Genomic DNA, 22,932 nt, shown 5'->3' on the forward strand with positions numbered 1-22,932 from the left:
TAGGTAGCAATCTATGATGCCGGAACAGTATGACACCGGAAGGACATTGACTAATCGAGTAATAATCAGATTTCAAAACCCCCGGTGAAATGTGATGAATACCAGTTGATTATTAGACCAAGTCAACGTTTGTGCTAGACGAAGCTCCATGTTACAAGTCACCTCACTAGCACGTGCCCCTTACGGGCATCTCTGGAAAGAAGATAAGATGGCGGGAAGAGAGTGAACGTTTATAACGGAATAAAAGACCTCTCAGAAACTGAGTTACTGAGACACTAGAAACATGTCTCAGCTGTCTAACCTCTATCTCTTTGCTTACAATTCTCTTCAGGCTTTCGGATGGTACTCTCTCCTTCTCTCTCATTTCTCTTTTTTTTTCACGTTCTTTTCTTTCTCACATTATTCGTGTGCTTTGGCAGGGTAATCTCTCTCTTTAGGGTTTTGAGCAGCTTCGCCTCAACCAAGTCCTTTCAAGGAGCATACGCTTCTGCCGGAGATCTTATTTGTGAGTTTTGATGGATACCGTCAACGCTTAGATTCATATAAAGAAAGTAATTTGTTTTCATTGTTTCTTTCCTGTTTTGAAGGTTTGCTGCAAACTGTTTCGTTCCTGGAAGTTCTACATGGTGCCATTGGTATGATATATAGGGTTTAATTTTTTATTTAAATTTCACTTCCTTATTTCTCAAATTAAATGAAATAAAACGAAAAGGAAAGATAAGTTATCTAACTGGAATTGGTTTGATTTTCTTTGTCAAATTTGAGGTCTTGTTCCCAGTGGGGTGCTGCTTCCTCTGATGCAATGGGGAGGGAGGACTCATTTCCTGTTGGCAATTGTTAGTCAAATTGTTGAGGTATCTATTGTTCTAAACTCAAATGCTGTAGCTTAGATACTTCCTAAAGTATATATATGGGTTCCCAATGAATCGCGGTTCATTTTTTTTTCCTCTGTAGGTTCAGGATCTCCCATCAGTTTTCATTACGTTTCTAGCATGGAGTCTAGGTGAGGTATGTTGACCATGTTTCCTCAATTCTTTTTCTGCCTTTCCTATCATCCATGAATCATATAGTTTGTTGCCCAAGGTTTCTCAGAAGTGCTGTCTCAGATCAAATTATCTGTTTATAAAATGTCATATGTGATTCATGATGGCAGAAATGCATATGTTGAGGTGGATGAGTAGAAGAATTAGAAAGGATAGGGTAAGAAATGAAGTCATTTGAAGGAACCTATGAGTAGCTCCAATGGGTGAACAAATGAGAGAAAGTAGGCTTAGAAGATTTGGTCACGTGCATAGAAGACCTTCTGCAGCACCTGTAAGTAGAAGTGATCTGTTGCAAGTTAAAGGGGCTGCAGACCAAAAAGGACATGGTTGAAGTAATAAGAAATGATTTAAGCACTTATAATTTAATGATGGATATGACACTAAACAGAATGGAATGGTGAAACATGATTCATGTAGCTGATCCCATATAGTTGAGATAAGGCTTAGATGATGATGATGATGAGATTTACTTCTGCAATACTTTGGTGCTGTAATGCAATTATTCTAGAACTGAGCCCTAGTTCCAGAAAAGATTCTTAGGAACTCTACTGTGATATTAGGACTATTTTCTCCTATATTATTCACTTCTTTGTGTTTTTGGTGATATTGTCAAATGTGGTTGTTATTAACAAGTCAATCACTTAACTTCCATAAATAAGTGAACTGTTTCACTTTTCAATTTCCTTTTGCTGAGTTCCCCATTATCCCTTGGTTTCATCAATTTTCTCCTTTTCCTGTACTTGGAATTTTTCCCTAAGGCTGTGTTTTGATTGCAGGAATGGATTTAGAATTGGATTCCGTTTCACCTCAATTCCATAGATTGAATTGATTAGTACCCCTATGTGCATGTGTTCCCAAGTGGTTTGGAATATTTCATTCTGCAAAACCACAAAACTCCCAGGCCAAAAGTCTGTATTTTGTTAAATTCTTCTCCACTATGGAAACAGATCCAAAAGGTCATAGACTCGTGGAATTGGACCCCTCAACTTCACCTCCAATTCCAATGTTGCCATGAAGCAAGACATTGTAAAATATTCATCAACTTGATATCTAATTTCTAAATCCTACACCCTAAGCCAATCCTTATTCTTGTTAGATTGTTCCAACTTCAAATAATCATCATACTTTCTTCCCCTTGCTAACCAAACCCTAATTTTTATCACTTATTGTAACTTCTTTCATATCTGTCCTACATTAGATCATATTTGTCAAGCCATGAAAGTTTCAACTCATCACATCTTTTTGCCTCAGAAACTACTCCTTTTAAATTGCTCATGTGACAGTTTATGGTATTTTAATTCTTGCTTCACAAATCTGTTTGCATGAAAGGATGACTGAGATTTTCCTAGTCTTAATGGTGAGCATTGTTTAGAAAACCAGACTGGACCGGTCGGTTGGGCCGGTTAAACCGTGACTCAATACTCTAGCTGGTTTGGTCATATATTGCAAAGCATGATTAATGAAAAACCAGCCAAACAGGAAAACCAGTGAACTGGTTCCGGTTTTATGACATCGCCTGGGTCATAACATGAATAGAAACTTTAAAATGTTGATGACAAGACTTGAACCCAAGACCTCTTATATGTATTGTCTTGTTACCATTAACCCATTTCTTTCTTTGCATTTATTTGTAACTTTAATACACGTATTTTAAAGAAAATGTGAGTTAAGAGACTTGAACCCTAGTCAATTATTTTTAAGAACTTAGAAAAAACCATCTATCAACAACATGCAAGTGTAGTAATACTTGTAGTATTTATATGACCTATAAAATATATATGTATATGCCATGTCATTATGGTTTGACCTTTGGTTTGACCATGGTTGAACCTCTGCCCATGAGCCTCTCCCTTTTCTGGTTCTATGCTCGATCTGGTTCTCTGGACGTTGATGATGAGTCACTATTGTTCCTCTAGAGATGCTTTGAGTTTGTCTCAACTTATTACATTACCTTTTATAGTATAAAATAGAAATGATATATGTCTGTCTCCTTTTGGCTGATACAGATAATCAGGTACTCACATTATGCTTTGAATTGTGTGGGAATTTGTCCATCTTGGGTTATCCACATTAGGTATGACATAGTTACACTAAAATTAGAAACCAACAGTATCCATACAACACCTACAACAGTAAAAAGTGCATCTCCAAGCAAAAGCTAATCGCCTTTTCTTCTTTTCATAAGGTACACTGCATTCATTGTGTTGTATCCTGTTGGTGTGGCTCTTGGAGAAAGTACTATTCACTCTCATTCAGCCCTTTCTGTTTCCCAGTTATCAGATGAATTTGCTTTATCTTATTTGTTTGTATTTATAGTGAATTTGTCTGGGAAGTTCCGTTGACTGCTTGTTTCCATGCAGTGTGGCTTATGTATGATGCACTTCCATTTATAAAGAAAAACAACCTCTATGCGGACTTCTTTTCCAGCTTCCACTTTAGCTATTATTCTTTTGTCAAGGTATGCAAAACAACAAATTTTTGTCTCTGAAAAAATGTGTGTTACACTTTGGATGATGGTAGCCGTCCTCCTCAGCCCTCTCCTGAACCAAAGTTCTAAAAGGATAAGAGCATAGTTGAGGCACAATGGCCTCAAAATTATATATAACAAGAATACATAGATGCACTAGAACATAACAGACAATTTTAACACTTGCATATACAAATTAAATAAACACGTAGACACAAATTAGAAACTAATTCATGGAAACATGGAAACACATTGAATAAACACGTGTAGTTGAAGACACATAAATCGATATAATAGTGATACAAATTGAACAAATATTTAGCACTAGGCATAAATCCTTTATGCTTTTTTTTAATAATTTTTACATTTATTTATTTATTTATTTTACTTCATGGGGCTACACAATTGGGGATAGCCTGCCCCCTATACCCATACCACCCCCCAACCTTGGTGACAGTGGGATTTGATCCAAGTCTTCGCTACAACCTGTGAGAGAACTTACCAACTGAGCCGCCATCAGTGGGTGATATAAATTCTTTTTGTTGTCATTTAGTTTTATTTCATCATTAGTGACTAAAATATTCCTCCAAGTACATGCTAAGCTTCAAAATAAATACAAAAAAAAGACATTTTTTCTTCCATTAAAAATGTCTTAAGGTTGCTAACTTTTGAGACTTATGCCTTTTGTAGCCTCGCCTTGAGGCATGAGGTATATGCCTCATCAGACTGGGGCCCTCACCTCAACTCAAACCTGGTCTGCTATTATGTGCCTTGCCTCGAGGCATACAACTCATGCTTCATGGCTTAATCTTTTTAAAATCGATTCAAATTACATGTACAGGGATGTAGAACCTGGTATTTGTTTCTACAGAATGGTTCGGAAATTAGCTTGATCTTACAATTCTGAACATCTGGCTGTCAGGCCACTCTTTGGAACATTTTCCATATTCTTATTTATTATCTAAACCAGAATATGGTCTATCAGATGGTGACAATCATGTAGTCCACTTTATGTTTCCTTCAGATCTCTCTTAGGTGGAAGCTTATCAAGGGAAGCATTCTAGATCTATGGTGCATAGTCACCTTGGGTGCAATACTTCTATATGATAATAGGGTTTTTATCCTACTTAGAGATGCCACTGTGGTTCTCATGTATTCTTAGTGTTTTTTCTTTTATTATGTTTCTGGGTCTCATTATTTTCTTTTTATTTGAGCCAGGTTCTGCTTGTATGCTACCCATTTCTGTGGTTGAAACTGTACTTGCATTTGTTTAAGCAACGGCGATCAAAACTGGGGAAACTCCATAGGAAGAAGAAAAATTGAAGGTTTGGACAGAGGTTCTTTCAGTTGTACATGTTGATTAACTGTCAATGACTCAATGGTGGCCAAACTTATGAAACCTGTTAAATAGTTAGATTGAATATTTATGGCCCTATTATGATCATATTGTTCTCATTTGTGTTCCTTCTCAGTGGATCTTGAGTTGAACCTTGTAAAGACAGTTTCATTTTACAGAGGTTTGGCTTGGGAAGGGCTCAAGCATTTCACTGCTTCATGAACAATGCATGATGCACATGGAAAACAATATTGATGTCCCACAACCAGGATAATGTGGCTTCTGGTATATATGTATTTGACAGGTGGTTTCCTGGGCTGACCTGAACCAGAGTCATCACTGTTGTGGGCTGGATGGTTGGATGTAGCTGGATGCTGGATACCTGCCTGAAGTTGTGGGCCTTTGGCCTCATCAATCCCACCCCCTTTTGGAGGCACCTTGTCTTCAAGGTTGAAATGAGGGGGCTGCTGCTGCACCTTAGAGAAATCTTTCCATGTAGCATCTTCAGGAGGCAGGTTCTTCCAAGAGATGAGAGCTTGCTTGATAATCTTGTTAGCTTGCTTGATCCATCTGAGGTCCAACACTTCCTTTGGTTTCTACCCGTAATGCTCCTTCTGTAAATTCAGGCAGTAAGGGTGATGTCTTCAGAGCTGGGGCGGGGCTTGGCTTAAGTAAGGATACATGGATGCAATAGAAGCTCTCTGGGTTGCAGGGGCCTCATACTCGAAGTACCTTTCTGCTCTGTAGAGATATGATAGGTTGTATTATAGTTATACCAATACTCTGCCCAGAGTAACCAAGCTGTCCACTGTTTAGGTCATTCACCAATGAAGCATCAAAGATATATCTCTAAGAACTTATTAACAACTTCAGATTGACTGTCTGTCTGGGGGTGATAGCTTGTAGAATGCAGCATCTTAACTCCATGGGTCTTTAAGAACTCTTCCCAGAACCTTCTCATAAACAGGGGATCCCTGTCAGTAAGGATTGAGCTAGAAGTCCCATGCAGCCTGGCCACTTCCTAGATGTAGGCTCTAGCAACAGAAACTGCTGTATACAGATGTGGGAGGGCGATGGAATGCACATATTTGCTTAGACGTTCAACTATGATGAGAACCAGAGACCTCCCTTCTGACCTGGGTAGACCTGTGATAAAATCTATAGTCACATCCTCCCAGACTCTCTCTGGAATTGGTAGAGGTTGAAGAAAACCCACCTGTGACTAAGGGCTATACTTCTGTTGTCGGCAAGTGGAGCACTTGTTAACATAAGCCAGCGGTCTTCTTCATTCCCTTCCAGTAGTAGTTGGCAGCTATGCACCTATATGTTCTGGGAACTCCAGAGTATCCCCCTGCAGCTGAGTCATGAAATAAATTCAGTAACCCTTCAAGGTGAGTCAACTTACTGGGGATCACCATTCAAGAGGGTTTTGTATACCTGACACCAAATAGTTAGGATTAAGTCTGAGTTTAATTGAGATTAGTGTAGTTACAGAAGTTGTTGTAGAAATAGGATTAGTTTTCATTTCACTCTCCCTTTAACCTTGGGATTCAAGGTGCATTATTGATTGTGTAATTTGAATAGGATAAGTAAGAATTACACAACAACCAGGGTAGTACCATTCATTTTGAGCCCAAGCTATTGAAACTTAAGCAGAGCAATACCATAATATATTGTCATCAGCTCCTTTATGCAGTTCCAAATGGTGAATCCAATGGTCTAGGATGCTACATTGCTTGGCTTAGAGTTGTGCTACTCTTTGAATTGCTACAATGAGCTTGATTTTTGTTACTAGCTGGTGGAGTGTTGCTACTGCAAGTCCAACCATTACTAACTATTAATAATCTTGCTTCTCATTGCATGTGTAACTATCTGACTAAAATTATACGACTACTGGTTTGGTGCAAGCTCAATTTCATGGCAAATTCCAGTCTCTGTGGCATGGCATCACCTTCTTAATGGCCATGTAACCCTTTTTCATGCATCATGTACTTTAATGTTTTTTGTTTCCATTTGATTATCTTTGTCAATGCAAACATGCCATTTTACATTTAGGAGATTTTTTTTTTTTTTTGCTTGGTAACTTGAAATTTTTATTGATCTGTGATAAAAGAGGTAAGTCAGATTTTATTTAGTTCTTCCGTGTAACTGGTCCTGAATAGATAGCTAGGATATCCATTATGTAGGTGCCACTTCTTTCCTTTTAAGTAATCTACACGCTTGTCCCTTTCTTCAAGTGAAGGGGGTTTTAACTTTTAGGTGTGTGGGTTGGTTATACAGCTACCACCCTTCACTTCTATAAAATTCCTCTGGTCCACACCTCTTAATGTTTCCTGAGGTATCCAAGTAAGAAGAGACTAGAGAAAAGGAAAGAGAGAAAAACCATGAGAAGAGTACAAAGAAAAGAAAGAGGAAGAATAAAGAAAAATACCCACATGGCTTGGGAGGTTCTCTGGAAAACAATAATTCTTTTTTTCCAGTCCAGAATTACAGGTAGGAAGTTCTCTTCCATCATCTTGCTTTCTCCTTTCATTCTCCCCTACGTGTAAATTCATCTCCCTCTCCCCCCCTCCCTCTCTTCTTTTGTGAAGCAGAGAGAAAATGCCATCTACAGCCACGTCATTCAACTTGTCTAAGTATGGTCCTTTACAAAATGTCAAATTTTTGGAAGATGTAGAGGGAAACCATCAACAACCTTGTTATTCAACTTGACTGACTAGAGTTCCTTATGGAAATTCAAAGTTGAAGAAATGTGTCGGAGGATTATGCTATTGACAGCCTAGTTATTTAACCCAGCCGATTATAATCCCTTATGAAGTGTAAATCTCTCTATTTTTCATGAGATTCTTTGAGGGATATCATAAAGAAAAGACACCAAAATTTTCATTAGAATTTTGTAACGGAGTTCTGTTCCATAGTATGTTTTATTTATTTCTTCAATTAAATCAAAGTATTATCCTTGCCTTTTATTTCGTGATGATTCAATCAATGGGAGTTTGATTGATTAAAACCTTGCAAACATATGATGGTTGAATTTCTATTTTGTGCACATGCGGCCCATGCAAAGAGTTGGTCGCGTCGTGCCGGCATGCAGGTCGTGCTTCCCTTCCCCCAGGATAAGTTGGGGAGTCGGCCCGGCCCACTGCCCGAGCAGGTTGTAGGCCGTGTTGTGAGCCGAAAAGGGCCAGATATTTTTTATTTTTTTTATTTTGATTTTTTTTGTTAAGTAAAATTAAAATACTTAACTTTCCATTATGAACAAATTGAAAAAATAAAAATTCTAACAAAGAAATGAAAAAAATACTTAACAAAATACAAAATGCCAAATGGACAACGAATTGGAAAAAATAGGAATTTTATTTCATTTAAATTTGAAACTTGAACAATACATTGGTCAAAAAAATACTTAACAAAATGGAATAAAATATAAAAATTTTAATACAATTACAAATTGAAAATAAAAATTTATATTGTTGGAAAAAATAACAAATGATTTAAATAAAATTGAATAACAAAATTTATAATAATTTTAAAAATTGCTACAAAATTATTGAGTATACAAAAAAAAAATATTGGATTCATCAATTTTCTTCAAGTTCCACTTCTATCTCCATCTTGATTTTGATCATCTGCTTCAGGTGAATCATTAGGTGTAGTGTCATGCCCTCCTTTGTCTTATAATCTATTTTTAGCATCTAGCCCATCTTTGAGGTAGATGCACATCTCCATACTTTCACCATTTATGCAGCTTCTCGTCATTTAGCACCTTAGTACCTACACTAAAATAAGACTCGGATGGAACTGTAGACATCGGAAGGGTTAGTAGATCACGTGCCATGGTAGCAAAGACTAGATAATCTTTTAAATGTCCATTTCACCGGGCTAAAATGTCAAAATCATTCATTCCTTCCGAGTTGAAGGAATCACTTAAACTAGAAAAATTTGCTTGTATGTAAAAATTAAGTTCAATAAATGAACTTGTTGATGAGGTGGCATCAGATTTCTTCCTCCTATTTTTTAAAGACCAAACTTTATCTTTTGCACTACTGGAATTAGTTGTTGCAGAAGTGGTAGTTGAACTTGTACAAGTTGTAGATTTTTTATGCCCTACCATATGAGATTCATATAAATTATACATTTTTCTTTTTGATTTCCACTTTCAATATTCATATTTTCGCAATATGATTCAAGTAAAATATCTACACCACCTTTCTAATCCTAGGATCTAATATTGCAGTTAAACAATATTTTTTTTTTAAATTTATTTTCCATTATTTCAACAATGCTTTTAAATTATGGATTTTTTCTATATTTTGCAAAACATTCACTAATCATGAATAATTGATTAACCAAAAGACAACTAGTTGGGTAATAAACACCCGAAAATTCCTTAGTTGCATCATAAAAATTGTATAAAAAATCTCCTGTACAAATTGTCATTTTCCAATCTTTCTCAAGTATAATAGCATGTGGCATTTTTGAATTATAAAAATTAGTAAGAATTTGTTTGTAGGGAATACAACTTTCTAACATAAAATAGGTAGAATTCCATCTATGTTGAACATCTAATGTAAATGTTTAGATTTGAAAGCATAATTATGACATAAATATTTAAATTCTTGTTTTCTTGCTCTAAAACTTTTAATATATATAATACAATTTCTAATTTTAGAAATATGATGAAAAATAATATTTAAAGCATCTTGAATACATAAGTTTAAGATGTGACATGCATATCTAATATGGAATAATTTACCATTATTATAAGATTTGAAATTTTAAAATGTTTATTGTTGAATCATTATTGTTGGCATTATCAAAACTAATAGAAAAAAATTTATTATCAATTCTTTAAGCATGTCAAGTATTTAAAATTCTTACATCAATAGCCGAGCCAATATGTGACCATTCAAACCTAGTAAGACTTAAAATTCTTTTTTGTAAAAGTAAGTTTTCATCGATAAAATGGCTGATAACACAAATATCACTTATACTAAAATTAGAAATCCAAATATTAGAAGTAATTGCAACTCTAGAATTAAATTTTGTTTATATGAATAAAAAATTTTAAAAACATTTGCTCTAATAGTATTTTTAGAATTTTTTTCAAATTGAGTATTTGCATAATTATGTAAAAAATTTTCAAGTTTACTATCCTCAGTTAATAAAAATGGTTGTTTAGCATGCACAATATATTTTGCCAACTCTTGCTTCATTTTTTCTTGTGAATATTTAAAATACCAAACCCCCCTTCCCAATTTGTGTTTGAGATTTTTCTTTCCCTTCTTCTTGTTTCTCATGGGTGAGCAAATGTTTAACCAAGTGGCTAGTACCACCCTTGCTATAATAGCTAAAGTCATTCTTACATTTTTGCAAACGACCATGTCTCACTTCTCCTTAACCTCCCATATTTTAAATAATTCCCAAATCAGGCTAGTCAATTTAGTTTTCTTTCTCCTACCCCCAATAGCAGTATCGGTACTAGGGGTGGAATTCTGACAATTTCAGTAGCATCTATATCAATGCTAATGCTATCATATTGTGATTGAATATCGTCAACATTGTTCATGTTGAGGAATTGGTTTCGGGAGGAGTCGACCATTCAGTTCAAAATCTCAACTTGATTTCAATGGTCGAAGCCTCCAAGCATCTCAAATTGCTAACTTGAGATACTTGAGCAAGCCTTCTTATTGAAACTTGAAAAAAGTCGAGACTTGAGAATTTAAGAGTAGAGAGAGAGAGAGAGTATTGAGAGTATGAGAAAAGAATTGCTGAATTGGTGTGTGAGAATGGTGGAGAATTGGGCTATTTATTCCTATAAAATAATTTAATTGCCCAAAATACCCTAAAAATTAGTTGTTTTTTAGTCATTGAGATGGGTATTTTGGTCATTATAAAGTCATTTTATTTTACCCAAAATGCCCTCAAACTAACTGTTATATGGCTATTGGGGGCATTTTTGTCATTTTTTTCTCCCCTTAAAGCCAAAATACATAAATACCCCACTATTTTTGTCAAAAACCCTCCCAAAAAGTTGGAACTAGCCGTTAGGGACCTTGGGCAGGCCACATTCGGCCTGTTGTGGGTGGCATAGCATGCATAGTCATGCCTTACTGTATCAGCCTATGGACCTGAAACCCCTAGTCCAGCATGGCCCACACGATCATGTTGTGCCTAAAAGGTTGGAATGGCCTACGTGCCATCATGTCGGGCCGTGAGCGACACGACCTGATTTGCAACAGTATGCATAGCTTAAGAAAGGATAGCCCAATGCACAAGGTTCCCGCCAATATGGGGTATGGGGGTGGAAGGGGGAAGGATGTACACAACTTTACACCCTTACCCTTGCAAATTGCAATTTCTATCCGCTTCCAATCATGATGTTCTTCTGTTTGGTGAAACCTGATCACTCCTTGTCTCACCATTCCATTGTTAAATTATTAGCTCTTAAATTGTTTATATTAATATATTTCTTAAAAGGATAAATTGTAGATTTGTAGTGTTTAGAGAACTGGACTGGACAGCCATTTTGATCGAAAAATCATGAACAATCCACTGGCCGGTTCAATTAAGCCCTAAAAACTGAGCGGTGTTAAAAACCAACCGACTGATCTAATTGGAGACCCAGTGGAAGTGGTGAGGAAAACGGTTCTACCTACCCCCTCCTTATCTGAACACCGGTAAATTGCCGTTCCGGTATTGATATTTGAATACTTAAAAATTTTAGCCACGCATTACTGCGCATTACTGCGCATTACTGCGCTTCATTCTTTGATAGTTGATATATATATCACCTCTAATTTGCTCTATTCACGTTCACGAGGCATGGAAAGACGGAATCAATTCGTGTATGGTCATGTTGAGTTTGCGTCGGATTAAGGTCCGACCCGTACCAAATCCAGCCTGTTGACATCCCATCCTAAACGTGTGGATTTGGTCCAATCCTGTCCAGTCCAATGTGAGTTCACTTATAAACGGACTGGACTGGTCTAGTCCAAATCCAATACAAATTAAATCCAATCCAATCCATTAAAATGTAAATGGATTGGATTGAATTTAATTCAAACCGAATGAAATATCAAAAATTATATAAAAACACTTTTAACATTGAAAAAATATTTTTATAAAAATATTTTCATAAAAATATTTTCATAAAAGTGTTTTTACAAAAGCAGTTTATTGAAAGTACATAAGAAAAGTGTTTTTGTAAAAGTATTTTTATAAAAGCACTTTTGTAAAAGTATTTTTGTAAAAACACTTTATTGAAAGTATTTAAGAAAAGTGCTTTTGTAAAAGTACTTTCATAAAAGCATTTATAAAAGTACTTTTTTAAGTACTTTTGTAAAAGTACTTTTATAAAAGTACTTTCATAGACTTATAAAAGTATTTTTGTACAAGTGCTTTTGTAAAAGTACTTTTATAAAAATACTTTCGTAGAAGTGTTTTTATAAAAGTACTTTCAAAAAGTACTTTGGAAAAGTGCTTTTGTAAAAGTACTTTTATAAAAGTACTTTTGTAAAAGCACTTTTCAAAAAGTACTTCCAGACATAAAAGTACTTTCGTAAAAGTACTTTCATAGAAGTATTTTTATAAAAGTACTTTCATAAAAGTACTTTTGTAAAAGTGCTTTCGTAAAAGTTCTTTCATAAAAGTGATTTTCTAAAAGTGCTTTCGTAAAAGTGATTCTATAAAAATATTTTCGTAAGTTTTTTGATAAAAGTGATTTCAAAAAAGTGCTTTCGTGTAAAAGTACTTTCATAAAAATACTTTTGTAAAAGTGCTTTCGTATAAAAGTATTTTTATAAAAATATTTTCATAGAAGTGATTTTATGTTGTTTTCAGTTTTGGTTTATGTCTATTTTAAACCAATAAAAATATGAATCAATTTATTTTGGATTGGCCCAATCCAATAATTATAATGGGCTGTACAAATCTGATTAAATAAGATTTAGATGGGACTAGATCCAAACCAAAACCGATCGATTGACACCCCATCCCTAGCGGGCTATCGCTTGTTTGGTACATATGCCAAGACCCCCGGCCGGAAGCACAAGAAGACTGATTGATACCCTCATACTAACAGTTCTGTGCGCCGAAGAGACGTTCAGATTCGAACCACGGCAGCATTAGTGGATTATTGTGCCTCAATTCTACAAATCGACAAAAGTCACGTCTTCTTGTCATTTTTTTTTTCTTTTTTCTTTGTGGATATTCTACATGATTTGTTTGTTTCTGTTCTAGATTAATTAATTGTCTCTGCACTTCTATAATTCCAATTTCCAACAAATCCTTTCCTAATACTAATAAAGTATGTTTACTTTAACACCAGAGTTAAACGAATAACGGAATAAGTTTAACTCTTTTGGAGGCAGTAATAACGAATAATTAAGCAGTTGTATGAATTATGAAACTTGCTTAAGTTACTTTCTTTCATCTCTTTCAAATAGTAATTTGGAAAACGTTCTCTGCCGTTACAGTCTCTTTCCGCCATTAGACTTGGACCACCACCACAGTGAAGGACGGATTTTTACCCCAAAGTTCTGCCTCTTTCAGAATTAATGGTCCAATATAATTTCAAAAGAAAAAAAAAAAAAAAATCAATTGCCCTATGACAATGATGACTATACAACGAACACGAACTTTAGTAAATTCCCAGGAAAAGTCCTAAAAAGGCTCAGACAAGAGCAATTCGGATGAAGCAAATAAACTAGGTGTTTCTCATCATGGGTAAGCTGCCTAACTACCTTATGAGAGACATTACCCCCATCTTCTTCTAATCAACACTTGCAGAAAATATTTGGATTACGAGCTCTCCACAGCCAGAAACTTTGGACCCGCACCAATGTCCAAATCACTAGTCCGCCCGTGCTGTTATCCTACCTAGTTATACCAGCACTTTCATCAACTGAAACGAATATGGAGACTGGAGTCTGGACCCATCTCATCTCATCTCATTGACAGAAGAAAGGAGTTTCACCAATCACTACCTAACATCTCTCTCTCTCTCTGAATCTGAAATCATACGACAAAACAAAACGTCACAACCCAAATACCCATAACCCCTAACTGACATAATTGAATGGTCTATATATGCTTTATTACTAAAAATAAAGGACGAAAACCAAAAAGTGGCAAAGAATTTGCCACGTTGGAGACAAATACATCATTCAAATCATTGCCTTTGGTTGCACCATTTTATTTCTCTCAGTGGTACGGTTGATCACTCCATTTGAAGGATGAAGATGAAGCTCTAGGCACTCCACGACACCATCTCTCTCCCTCCCTCCCTCCTTCCCTCACTGTTACGCCGGCCCTCGGCATCATGATGACCACATCACTTTCATCTTCGGAGCCATGTTATGCGTACCATATTGGTTCTGGAACTGCTTTTTGCAGTCTAGATTCTACTTGTCTCCATTTCTCCAGCTTGCCACAGCAGGTCTCAAATGGCATCACCGTCACGCCGTCGAAATGGCTATCTCCGGCAGAGGACAGCCCAAGGCCATCACACTTACACGAGTTTCAGTTCTTGGAGACACATAATGTCGCAGCACCGTGCCGCTTTCTTGAGTCGAGAGAATATGCGACTCCCGTGATGCAACCAGTCACGACTGAATATCAGCAGAACCCGTCTACTACTCAACATCTAATACTTGATGCTTGTCGTAGCTCAACCAGCTCTTCAGTTTCTCCGTCTGGATCATCACCTTCTGTCGAGGTTTCCGTCGTCGGGCAAGCGGCTTCAAGTCCCACCTCCGTGAGTAATCTCTGGTTTTACTTTTAAGTCTCCCTTCTAGCTAGGCTTTACTTGAGTTGGGTCAAAGGACGCACCGACGCAGGACACCCATCCGGGTTTGAGGTTCCTATTAGGCTTATCATCACATGCCACGCCCCCCGGCGTCCTTGTTAATGATCCGAAGTCCGAACCTTCCACTTGATGGATCCCACATGAAAATGCTAATAGTTTGTTTATCAGGTCAATGTTTGGCTTGGACTCTTATAACGGTGGGTCCCAATCCATTGAAACGGCCAAAATGATACACGTAGCCGGTTACGAGGGTTAAGACGCGCAAACCATTTACGTGTCCCATGTCCCCGACACAAATTCTTCCTAATGGAGAAGTCTTGATCGGGTTGTAATAAAACCGAATTCGCCATTCGGGCACCTCTTTCATGCTATTTATTCTTTTATTTTTTTAGAGAAATCTTCTTTATCAGGGGAAAAAATAAAAAAGCAAACAAACTGCATTACTCAGACAAGTTATATGTACATGATGATGATGAAGACCTACTGCCCTAATTTTGTACAATTGTTAGCAGTTTCATTACTTCTTCTTCTTTCATATGAATCATATTTCAACAATCTCCATTGTCATCAATCCTAATACTGTTCACGATCCCCTGAGAGTCCGAAAAGAGGGTTGCTGAGTTGATGTTCAGTACTGTTCTTGCCTTCCCGAGTCCATGAATAACAGCCCACCCAATGTTTTTGAACCGTCGATGATTAAGATGGTCAGACTGTTTGGCCCAGGAATCATTTGGTTAACCGGTTCTGTTTTACCTTAAACTTGATCCTGACAAAAAATCGTTGAATTGGTCAATTTTTCATTGATTCAGGCAATCAAATTATTGATTCATTCGATTAGTTCAACGGTTTTGACCATTTTTTATTTTAATTATTTAATTGTTTTGTCAGAATGGACCATCCGTTCAAACTGAATGTCTAATCCAATCCATTGAATATTTTGGACTATTTTGAACCAGTCCATTTTTATGTCTGGACCATCAATCTGTTCAAATTCATGTTAATTTAGATTGGTTCCAACTCATACCTGACCCATTGACACCTGTGTTCTTATCTTCTATCAATGGATCAGATATTGATTCGATCCAATACAAATTCACTATGAACGGACTAGGTCCAGTCCAATATGTCTTATTGGTCTTTCCAATCCGTCCATTGACACCCCTATTTCCAAGAGGCTAGTTTAGCGTTCACTCGGCCAATTATCTTTGGATTTCTTCTGTCGCTCCATGCAGCTGTAAATCAATTTATCTAATCAATCTTATTAATAATCCTAAATGCAACCTTTTGAGTTTATTTTTGGGAATTGCATTCAAAGATCTAAAAATCTTAGATGCTGTTTGGCCATTCTTTTTGGGAAGATCTTTCGACAGCTACATGGTTAAAAAATGTAATGAACTTTTAGGGGTCTTGCATGTCTTTAAAGATCTAGGCCCTTTTTGTTAAGTATTTAAACTATCATGATTTAGAGAGATATTAGGCTGTGTTTGGTTGCAATGCAAATAAATTCACACTGATGCAAAACTATGGTAGTGCAAATGATTTGAGTGTAAATTCTTACCTATTTTTGTTTCAAATTATGCTTATTTTGTTTGATTGCATTTCAAATGAAGTAAATTAAGACATGAAGTAGAATAAAGTAAAACCCAAAACAAAATTAAATGAAAAATTGCATTTTTTTATTTACATTCCCATGCATTTGTATTAGTGCAAATAAAATTCCACTGCAACCAGGGTTTTAGGTGTAGAACAGGTTATTTGAAGCTTCTAGATTTTTGGCCATAGATTGTTGGCCATTTTTTATTTTCATGAGCTTTTTAAAACATTGGTCTTCCAAGCTTTAAAAAGCCCAAAAGGCCACATGAAAAGACTTGCCAAATGCCTCCTTAGTCTATGCTAAAGTGTCGCTTATTAATAAAAAGAGAGAAAAAGAAGGAATTATAGGACAGACAAAAAAAAAACACTTGAACCGCTTATTCTTAATTCAAGATTATTTCAAAAACTAGTTGGAGGAAAAGCCATGAAGTATTGAGAGAGGGAAACCATGTTTTACATCTAGGCTCCTTTGGTTTGCGATACAAAGGCTGGACTGGGGTATTTATGTACCCTGGTTCATGTTTTTGAGTGTTTGTTTAATACTTAAAAAAGTAATGATTATAGAGTAAAAATGTATTTTCTGACACTTTTGTACTCTGAAAAGAGAGCATTATTATATCTATTTTTTAAATACAATTTTATATTCTTTTGATAATTAACTTTTTTACAAATGTTAAGGCACGGGAGCATAAAATAGTTGGAGCATTTAATGATGGATCCACACTTTTACATCCATTTCAACCAAACAAGATAAATGCAAAAACAGTTTAAAATATAAAACAGAAAGGGATAGCACATTCGAAGTTGGTTGTGAATTGTGATTACTATAGTCTTGAAATCCTTGATACTTGCCAATATCCCCCACATCCCATGATGTGGGGATCCATCAGGATTCACCCACCGTTGGATGGTTCCATCTGGAACATGAAACACTGCAATTAAGTTATGGGGAGCCAGCAGCCCAGACCCAACACCAAGATAGTGAAAGTGTAACATACTCCTTCCTTGGTGGAGAGTAACACTATAACTGTTGTTATGATTTGTCTAACTCCTGTTCTATATATTTGGCAGATATTATTATTCACAGGAAGCATGCCAACGGACAATACAAGGGATAATTTTAATGAGATCTTGAGTAACTCGGCGGTGCTTGGCCAAGAAGACGACGCAGCAGCAGAGAGAAAAGCTAAGGTGATGAGATACAGAGAAAAGAAGAAAAAACGAAAGTTCGACAAGCAAATTCGCTATGCAACAAGAAAGATTCACGCAGAAGCGAGGCCACGGATAAGAGGCCGCTTTGCCAAGAGTTTAGAGCCCAATCCTGATGAGTGCTGACCAAGTTGGAACTGGATAGACTATTCCCTCCTTAGATGGGATCAGGATCAGTCAACTTAATTAGCTATGTCAAGCCATAACCAGCAATATTGTTATCATTTACTTTTCTTGTGCTTCGATCTATATATTTTTGTCTCTCTGAAGTCTGAACTGAAACCTCAAATTGAAGTGTCGCTCCCTATCTTTTTTCTTCTCGTTTGGTTCTAAGAATATAATCAGTTAATCGCATAAGGCTACGTTTGTTTGGGGTGGAAAATCGAACCGGCGTAAACTTTAAAATTACATCGAATCGATGTATTTATTATATCGCTCGCTCTTTCTCTCTCTCTTCTTCTTCTTCTCCTTCTCTCTCTCGCTCGCTCGCTCGCTCTCTCTCTCTCCTCCTCTCTTCTTCTTCTCCTCCCCCTTTTTTTTCTCTTTCCGCCGCTGCCACCGGCCTCGATGTTTTCTCCGGTCTCCACTACAGCCTGATGCCCTCCTCACTGAACTCTTCAGTCTTCACTCACCGTTGAGAGGAGACCCTCACTCATTCCCACCTGTTCCTCCTCTTCTCCCATCCCTGAGGGAGAGCGTTTAATAGAATAAAACCAGCCACAAGAAAGTTTTCGCTTTTCTTCTTCTTCTTCTTTTATATTCGTGCTCTGTTTCTCACAGAACCAGGGCATGGAACGTTTCACAGTTCCCTTCTTCCTATTAATCATCTCCATTGTTTCTTTTGCTGGTAAAAAAGGCTACCAAAACGTCTACAGATGCAGGCACAATCAGGATAAACTATGGCAGAGTAGCTAACGACCTTCCTTCGGCAGTGAATGTGGTTCAGCTTCTCAAGTCTCAGGGTCTCAACCGAGTCAAGCTCTACGACACCGACGCTACCGTTCTCAGGGCCCTTGCCGGTTTAGGAATCAGCGTCGTCGTTACCCAACCCAACGAGCAACTCTCAGCTGCCAAGTGACAGTCCTATAACGACACTTGGGTCCAGAAGAACATTGCCGCTTACTACCCGTCCACCCAAATCCACGCCATTGCCGTCAGGAACGAAGTCTTCGTGGATCCACACAATACAACCGAGTTCCTAGTCGCAGCGATACGCAACGTTCACGCCGCGCTCGTTAAATATAACCTCGACTCTGCCATTAAGGTGTCCTCTCCCATAGCCCTTGGTGCTCTTCAGTCCTCCTACCCGTCTTTTGCGGGGTCTTTCAAAACCAAGTTAGTCGCCGCCGTTTATCGTTATAAAACACAGTGGCAGACACTGTCTCTCTTTCTAATAAATCTCCCGCTGCAACAAACCAGAAAACAGGGTAACCTAACCAAACAGGACAGAGTGTAAATGGGCACAATGGCCAGTCCGTATTTTACACTCTCACCGAACCATGATATCTCAAGCTCATTGGCGTAATAAGAAAATAAGAAAGCACGAGGTTCTGTTATAGTTCCTACTTCCTAGGCCTAGCAAGTTAATTGGCGTAATATCTGGGGCTGCATGACTCGTAGCTGGTGCACTAAAAAAAGTCACAACCACTCCTGTTATGGATGCTTAGGAGACGAGATTTTACTTCTGATGGCTTCCACCTTGGACCTGGAGAATCCTTATTGCAAAATTTGCAGTGGGAGCCTGCGCTTCCGTGGGTTTGAACTTGTGTGGCGTTAAGGGAGGAATGCCGATGGCCTAGCTATGGTGGTGACATGGGGTTGGATAATGTGGCCCAAATTAAAATAGTGTGAGTTGTTTGGTTGTGATCCATGCTACAGTGTGGTGTTTTGAGCATTCTTTAAAGTGTGGATGAGTTCAATTCACAATATATCATAGATTGAGCTAAGACATAATGCAAAATAGCAAAATAGCAGTCACTCCTAAATCTCATGGATTGAACTGGCCACGACGAATGCAATCAATTTTCTATAGTTTTACAACAAATTATTAAGGAGGTATTTTTCCATTGCATTCACTACAAGAAAAATGGTCTAAGACGGCGGTCGTATAACCACTGCCTTAGATCTAAGGTGGTATGGTAGTTATTGGTCTGCCGTCTAAGTAGCTGCCGGCCTAGATCAAGACTGCCGCCTTAGATAAAAGAGACCGTCACCTTTGGTGGTTGGTCCAAGGCAATCCAAACTTCTTTAACGTGGCGATCTGTCAAAACCACCAGTGTTATTAAAGGCGGCGTTTTCGACCACCAGATTAGGTTTTGTAAAAAAAAAATGTTTGGTTCTTTAGGTGCGGTTCGAACCAACAGCTTTGTCCAGTTGACCACTGCCTTAGGTTTAGTCCAACTCTTAGGCGCTGGTCTGAACCGCCGGCTTAGATCCAGATGACCGTCGTCTTAAGTCTTGTTTATGGCTAATCCGATGGTTACATGATTGCCAGTTTAGATATATATATATATATATATATATACATTTTTTAATTTTTATGCCAGGTTAATTTGTAAAGCTCTAGGGCCTTTTAGTGATTTTTCTAAAAATAAAAGTCATTAATTTGTAAAGCCATCTCTTGTCCTACTATTACTCCCTTGCCTTCTCTTGGGCCTTAAAAGAATTGAATTTGAATTTCATTAATCTTTTTTAAGGTATGTCCATTTGAAATAGAGGATTTACATTTTCTTTTTTCTTCTTTTTTTTCTTTGCTCATGGGGCTACACAATGGGGGTAGCTCATTCCCCAAACCCATAACCCCAACCTAGGTGCAGGTGGGATTTGATTCCAAGTCTCTTTGCTATAACCATCAAGGGACCTTACCAACCAGCCAGTTGGCATCTTGTAAATAAAAGAACCACATTCAAAACCTATTTGATAAGGGTCATTCTTTCATCTTTATAAAGAGTTTTCAAATTCCAACACTAGATTTACTTCTTAGTTATAGTTGTGATGTTATTCAAAGCCTTTTTATCAATTATGCCATGAATAATGGGAACACTCAAGTAGTTTTCTTTGTTTGTTGATATTGGGATGCTAAAAATCTTATAAATCAATTTTTAAACCCTGTCCGACATTTTTTTTAGAAAGAAAAAATTGACTTTTTGAAATGGATATTTTGAATGAGACCCTCTCAAACATCTTGAGATTGGGCAAAAATTACTTATAAATCAATTGAAACGATAACCCAAAAATCATAATCAAAATTGTGGAGCCACACTCAAAATTTACATTTTAAAATCATTAAATAGTGACACTTGAACATACTTTTAAAAGTGACCAAATACCAATGATTTTGTTCAGTATTAATTAAAAGAGAGAAATGCATCTAACTAAAAACTCCATGAAATTTCAATTATAATTCATTATTAATTAAAAGAGAGATAAATACATCTAGCTAAGCATTCCATGAAATTTAAGTTACAATTCATTTAAAATAATCATCAAAATATCAAATTTGTCCTCAAATTCAAATATGAAAGCATTAACATAAAGGGGCAAAATTTGTCCAACTAAAATGCAGAAAATTTTAGGGGTTATTTGTACTTTTTAAAGTAGTATAGATATAGATTTTGAAGGGTAGTGTGAGAATATTTTAAGGGACAAGTGCAAAAAAAAAAAAAAAAAATCTAAGTGCTTACTCATTATACTCACCGTGTGTGCCTATTGGATTCTAACTCTTGTCCCATAAATACCCCATCAGCCTATCCTTAAAATAATTCAAGAGAAATTTCTAAGAGAACTGTTAAAATATTGATTGACTGCTTGTTCATGTGCTCACAAGGGTGTCCCATAAATACCGTCAACTCTTTGTTTGTTGACTTTTCCCATATTTTAGTTATATTTATTCTTTTATTAGATTTCTTTATTTATGTGGGTCATGGTTGAAGTATTACACCAAGCCCAACTTGAAAATTTTCGAGGTGATGCTTTTTTTAGGTCGGGTTGACAAAGCACTTTGATAAAGCAAATAAGAGAACCTATAACTAGGGGAGTGTTTTAAATTTCTTAGTTCATCTTGCCGTAATTTCTTTATTTTTTTGGTCAACAAATTATAATAATTTTTATTTAAAATTTAATTGATTGTTTTGTTGATTAACTAATTACCAATGTCATATGACCATCTAAATATAACAAAAAACAAATGATACTTGAATTGGACTTGGATTGGTTTTGCTCAATTAGGAATGTAGAGGTTCTTTTGCTTAAATTTTATTTTAGAAAGCCCGCGCGTGCATCACATGAGTACTATTAGTAATATCAAAAAAATTACTCTACAACAGGCACAGCCTAGCTAGAGAGACATTGCAAAATGAACGAGTTCACAGACTTCTAAATTGCAATAGAGCAAGAAGACTCTGTGAAATGTTTTTCTTCCCCTAATAGATCATATGAATGGGCCAAAAATTCAAGTTTGATCTGTTCACTTTAGATGAATAATTAATGTGTGGACGATGGAAATTGAATTGTTACAATTCTAAAACAACAAAGAGAGCATATCATGATACATTATATGCATATCATGCCTTTACGGTATCAAAGCCGTTCCCAGATACGAATGTTAAGATCAAATACATCGGTAGGACATATTAGGCGAATTGATACTGTTTTTTTTTTTTTTTACTTTTTTTTATTTGTTTTTTCTGAAACCAGTTCAAGGGTCTTGTTTAGGGCTCCTCCACCCCCTGAACCGGTCAGACCCCCAATACACCCATTATAGGGGCATATTGGAGGGGTCCTGGAACAATACGTGTCGATACTTTGAACCCTGGTCAAACCTGCTGATATTCTTGCAAAATACAAGTATTGATGAAGGTGATTTAGGCTCAGTTTGGAAGGAATACAAATACAAATTTATAGAGTATAAAACCTTGCATTTTGTATTATTATATATATATATTTGTACTCCCAAATTGAGCCTCAAGGACTTATCTAAATCTTAAACAACTTCCAGAGAGGATTAGAAATTCGATCACTAAGGCTGAGTTTGGAAGGAGTACAAATGCAAATATGTAGAGTGAAAAACCTTATATTTTGTATGCATTAACGCTGTATATATTTGCATTTGTACTCCTTGCAAACTGAGTCTTAAGGATTGAATAGGTTTTGCCAAATGCAAGGATTAAATGGTAGCATTTAGGTTTGTCTTTGCTTTCTTAGAGTGCAATCTTTTGTATCTTTTAATTATGTTTTTTTTTTTTTTTTTCTAATGGTTAAGATGACTGCCCTCCACCTCCGTTAAAGTTTGGAGAAAAAAAGTCCTAGCCAGATTTTTTATACATGTATTTAGCCATTTAGGTAAGGGTGTCAATGAACCGGTCTTAGATTGGACTCCATCCAAATTAAAATCAATTTGGATAGATTGAACGGACCAATAAGACATTGAATTGGACAAATCCAGACTTAATGGTCCAAAGTGTTTATTGGATTGAAT

At 36.6% G+C, this 22,932-nt stretch overlaps 2 protein-coding genes across 4 annotated transcripts; both read left to right on the top strand.

Moving 5' to 3' along the window:
* Positions 1–202: 202 nt before the first annotated feature.
* On the top strand, positions 203–5,072 carry LOC104594622 (Protein-tyrosine phosphatase-like, PTPLA). 3 transcript variants are annotated; one of them, XM_010255001.3, is made up of 9 exons: positions 203–342; positions 420–505; positions 588–635; positions 766–854; positions 955–1,008; positions 3,050–3,117; positions 3,229–3,278; positions 3,404–3,501; positions 4,729–5,072. In XM_010255001.3, exons 1-9 carry the CDS (start codon positions 284–286, stop codon positions 4,831–4,833), a joined length of 657 nt encoding a protein of 218 aa, XP_010253303.1. In that variant the 5' UTR covers positions 203–283; the 3' UTR covers positions 4,834–5,072. The 3 variants fall into 3 exon arrangements, with proteins under 3 accessions (XP_010253303.1, XP_088754578.1, XP_010253304.1); XM_088898452.1 differs by having other exon boundaries at positions 766–836; XM_010255002.3 differs by lacking the exons at positions 3,050–3,117; positions 3,229–3,278 and having other exon boundaries at positions 955–1,003.
* Positions 5,073–13,432: 8,360 nt separating this feature from the next.
* LOC104594624 (uncharacterized) lies at positions 13,433–17,777 on the top strand. Its single transcript, XM_010255004.3, has 2 exons — positions 13,433–14,603; positions 17,319–17,777. Exons 1-2 carry the CDS (start codon positions 14,169–14,171, stop codon positions 17,580–17,582), a joined length of 699 nt encoding a protein of 232 aa, XP_010253306.1. The 5' UTR covers positions 13,433–14,168; the 3' UTR covers positions 17,583–17,777.
* The last annotated feature ends 5,155 nt before the right edge of the window (positions 17,778–22,932 follow it).

The sequence above is a fragment of the Nelumbo nucifera genome, chromosome 2, assembly GCF_055504915.1.
Source record: "Nelumbo nucifera cultivar China Antique chromosome 2, China Antique-T2T, whole genome shotgun sequence".
NCBI lineage: Eukaryota > Viridiplantae > Streptophyta > Magnoliopsida > Proteales > Nelumbonaceae > Nelumbo > Nelumbo nucifera.

Coding starts and splice junctions, on each gene's coding strand:
- LOC104594624 (XM_010255004.3), top strand. CDS start 14,169: ATGATGACCACATCACTTTCATCTTCGGAGCCATGTTATGCGTACCAT. Junction 14,604..17,318: donor CGGCTTCAAGTCCCACCTCC/GTGAGTAATCTC, acceptor TATATTTGGCAG/ATATTATTATTCACAGGAAG.
- LOC104594622 (XM_010255001.3), top strand. CDS start 284: ATGTCTCAGCTGTCTAACCTCTATCTCTTTGCTTACAATTCTCTTCAG. Junction 636..765: donor AGTTCTACATGGTGCCATTG/GTATGATATATA, acceptor GTCAAATTTGAG/GTCTTGTTCCCAGTGGGGTG. Junction 855..954: donor TTGTTAGTCAAATTGTTGAG/GTATCTATTGTT, acceptor TTTCCTCTGTAG/GTTCAGGATCTCCCATCAGT.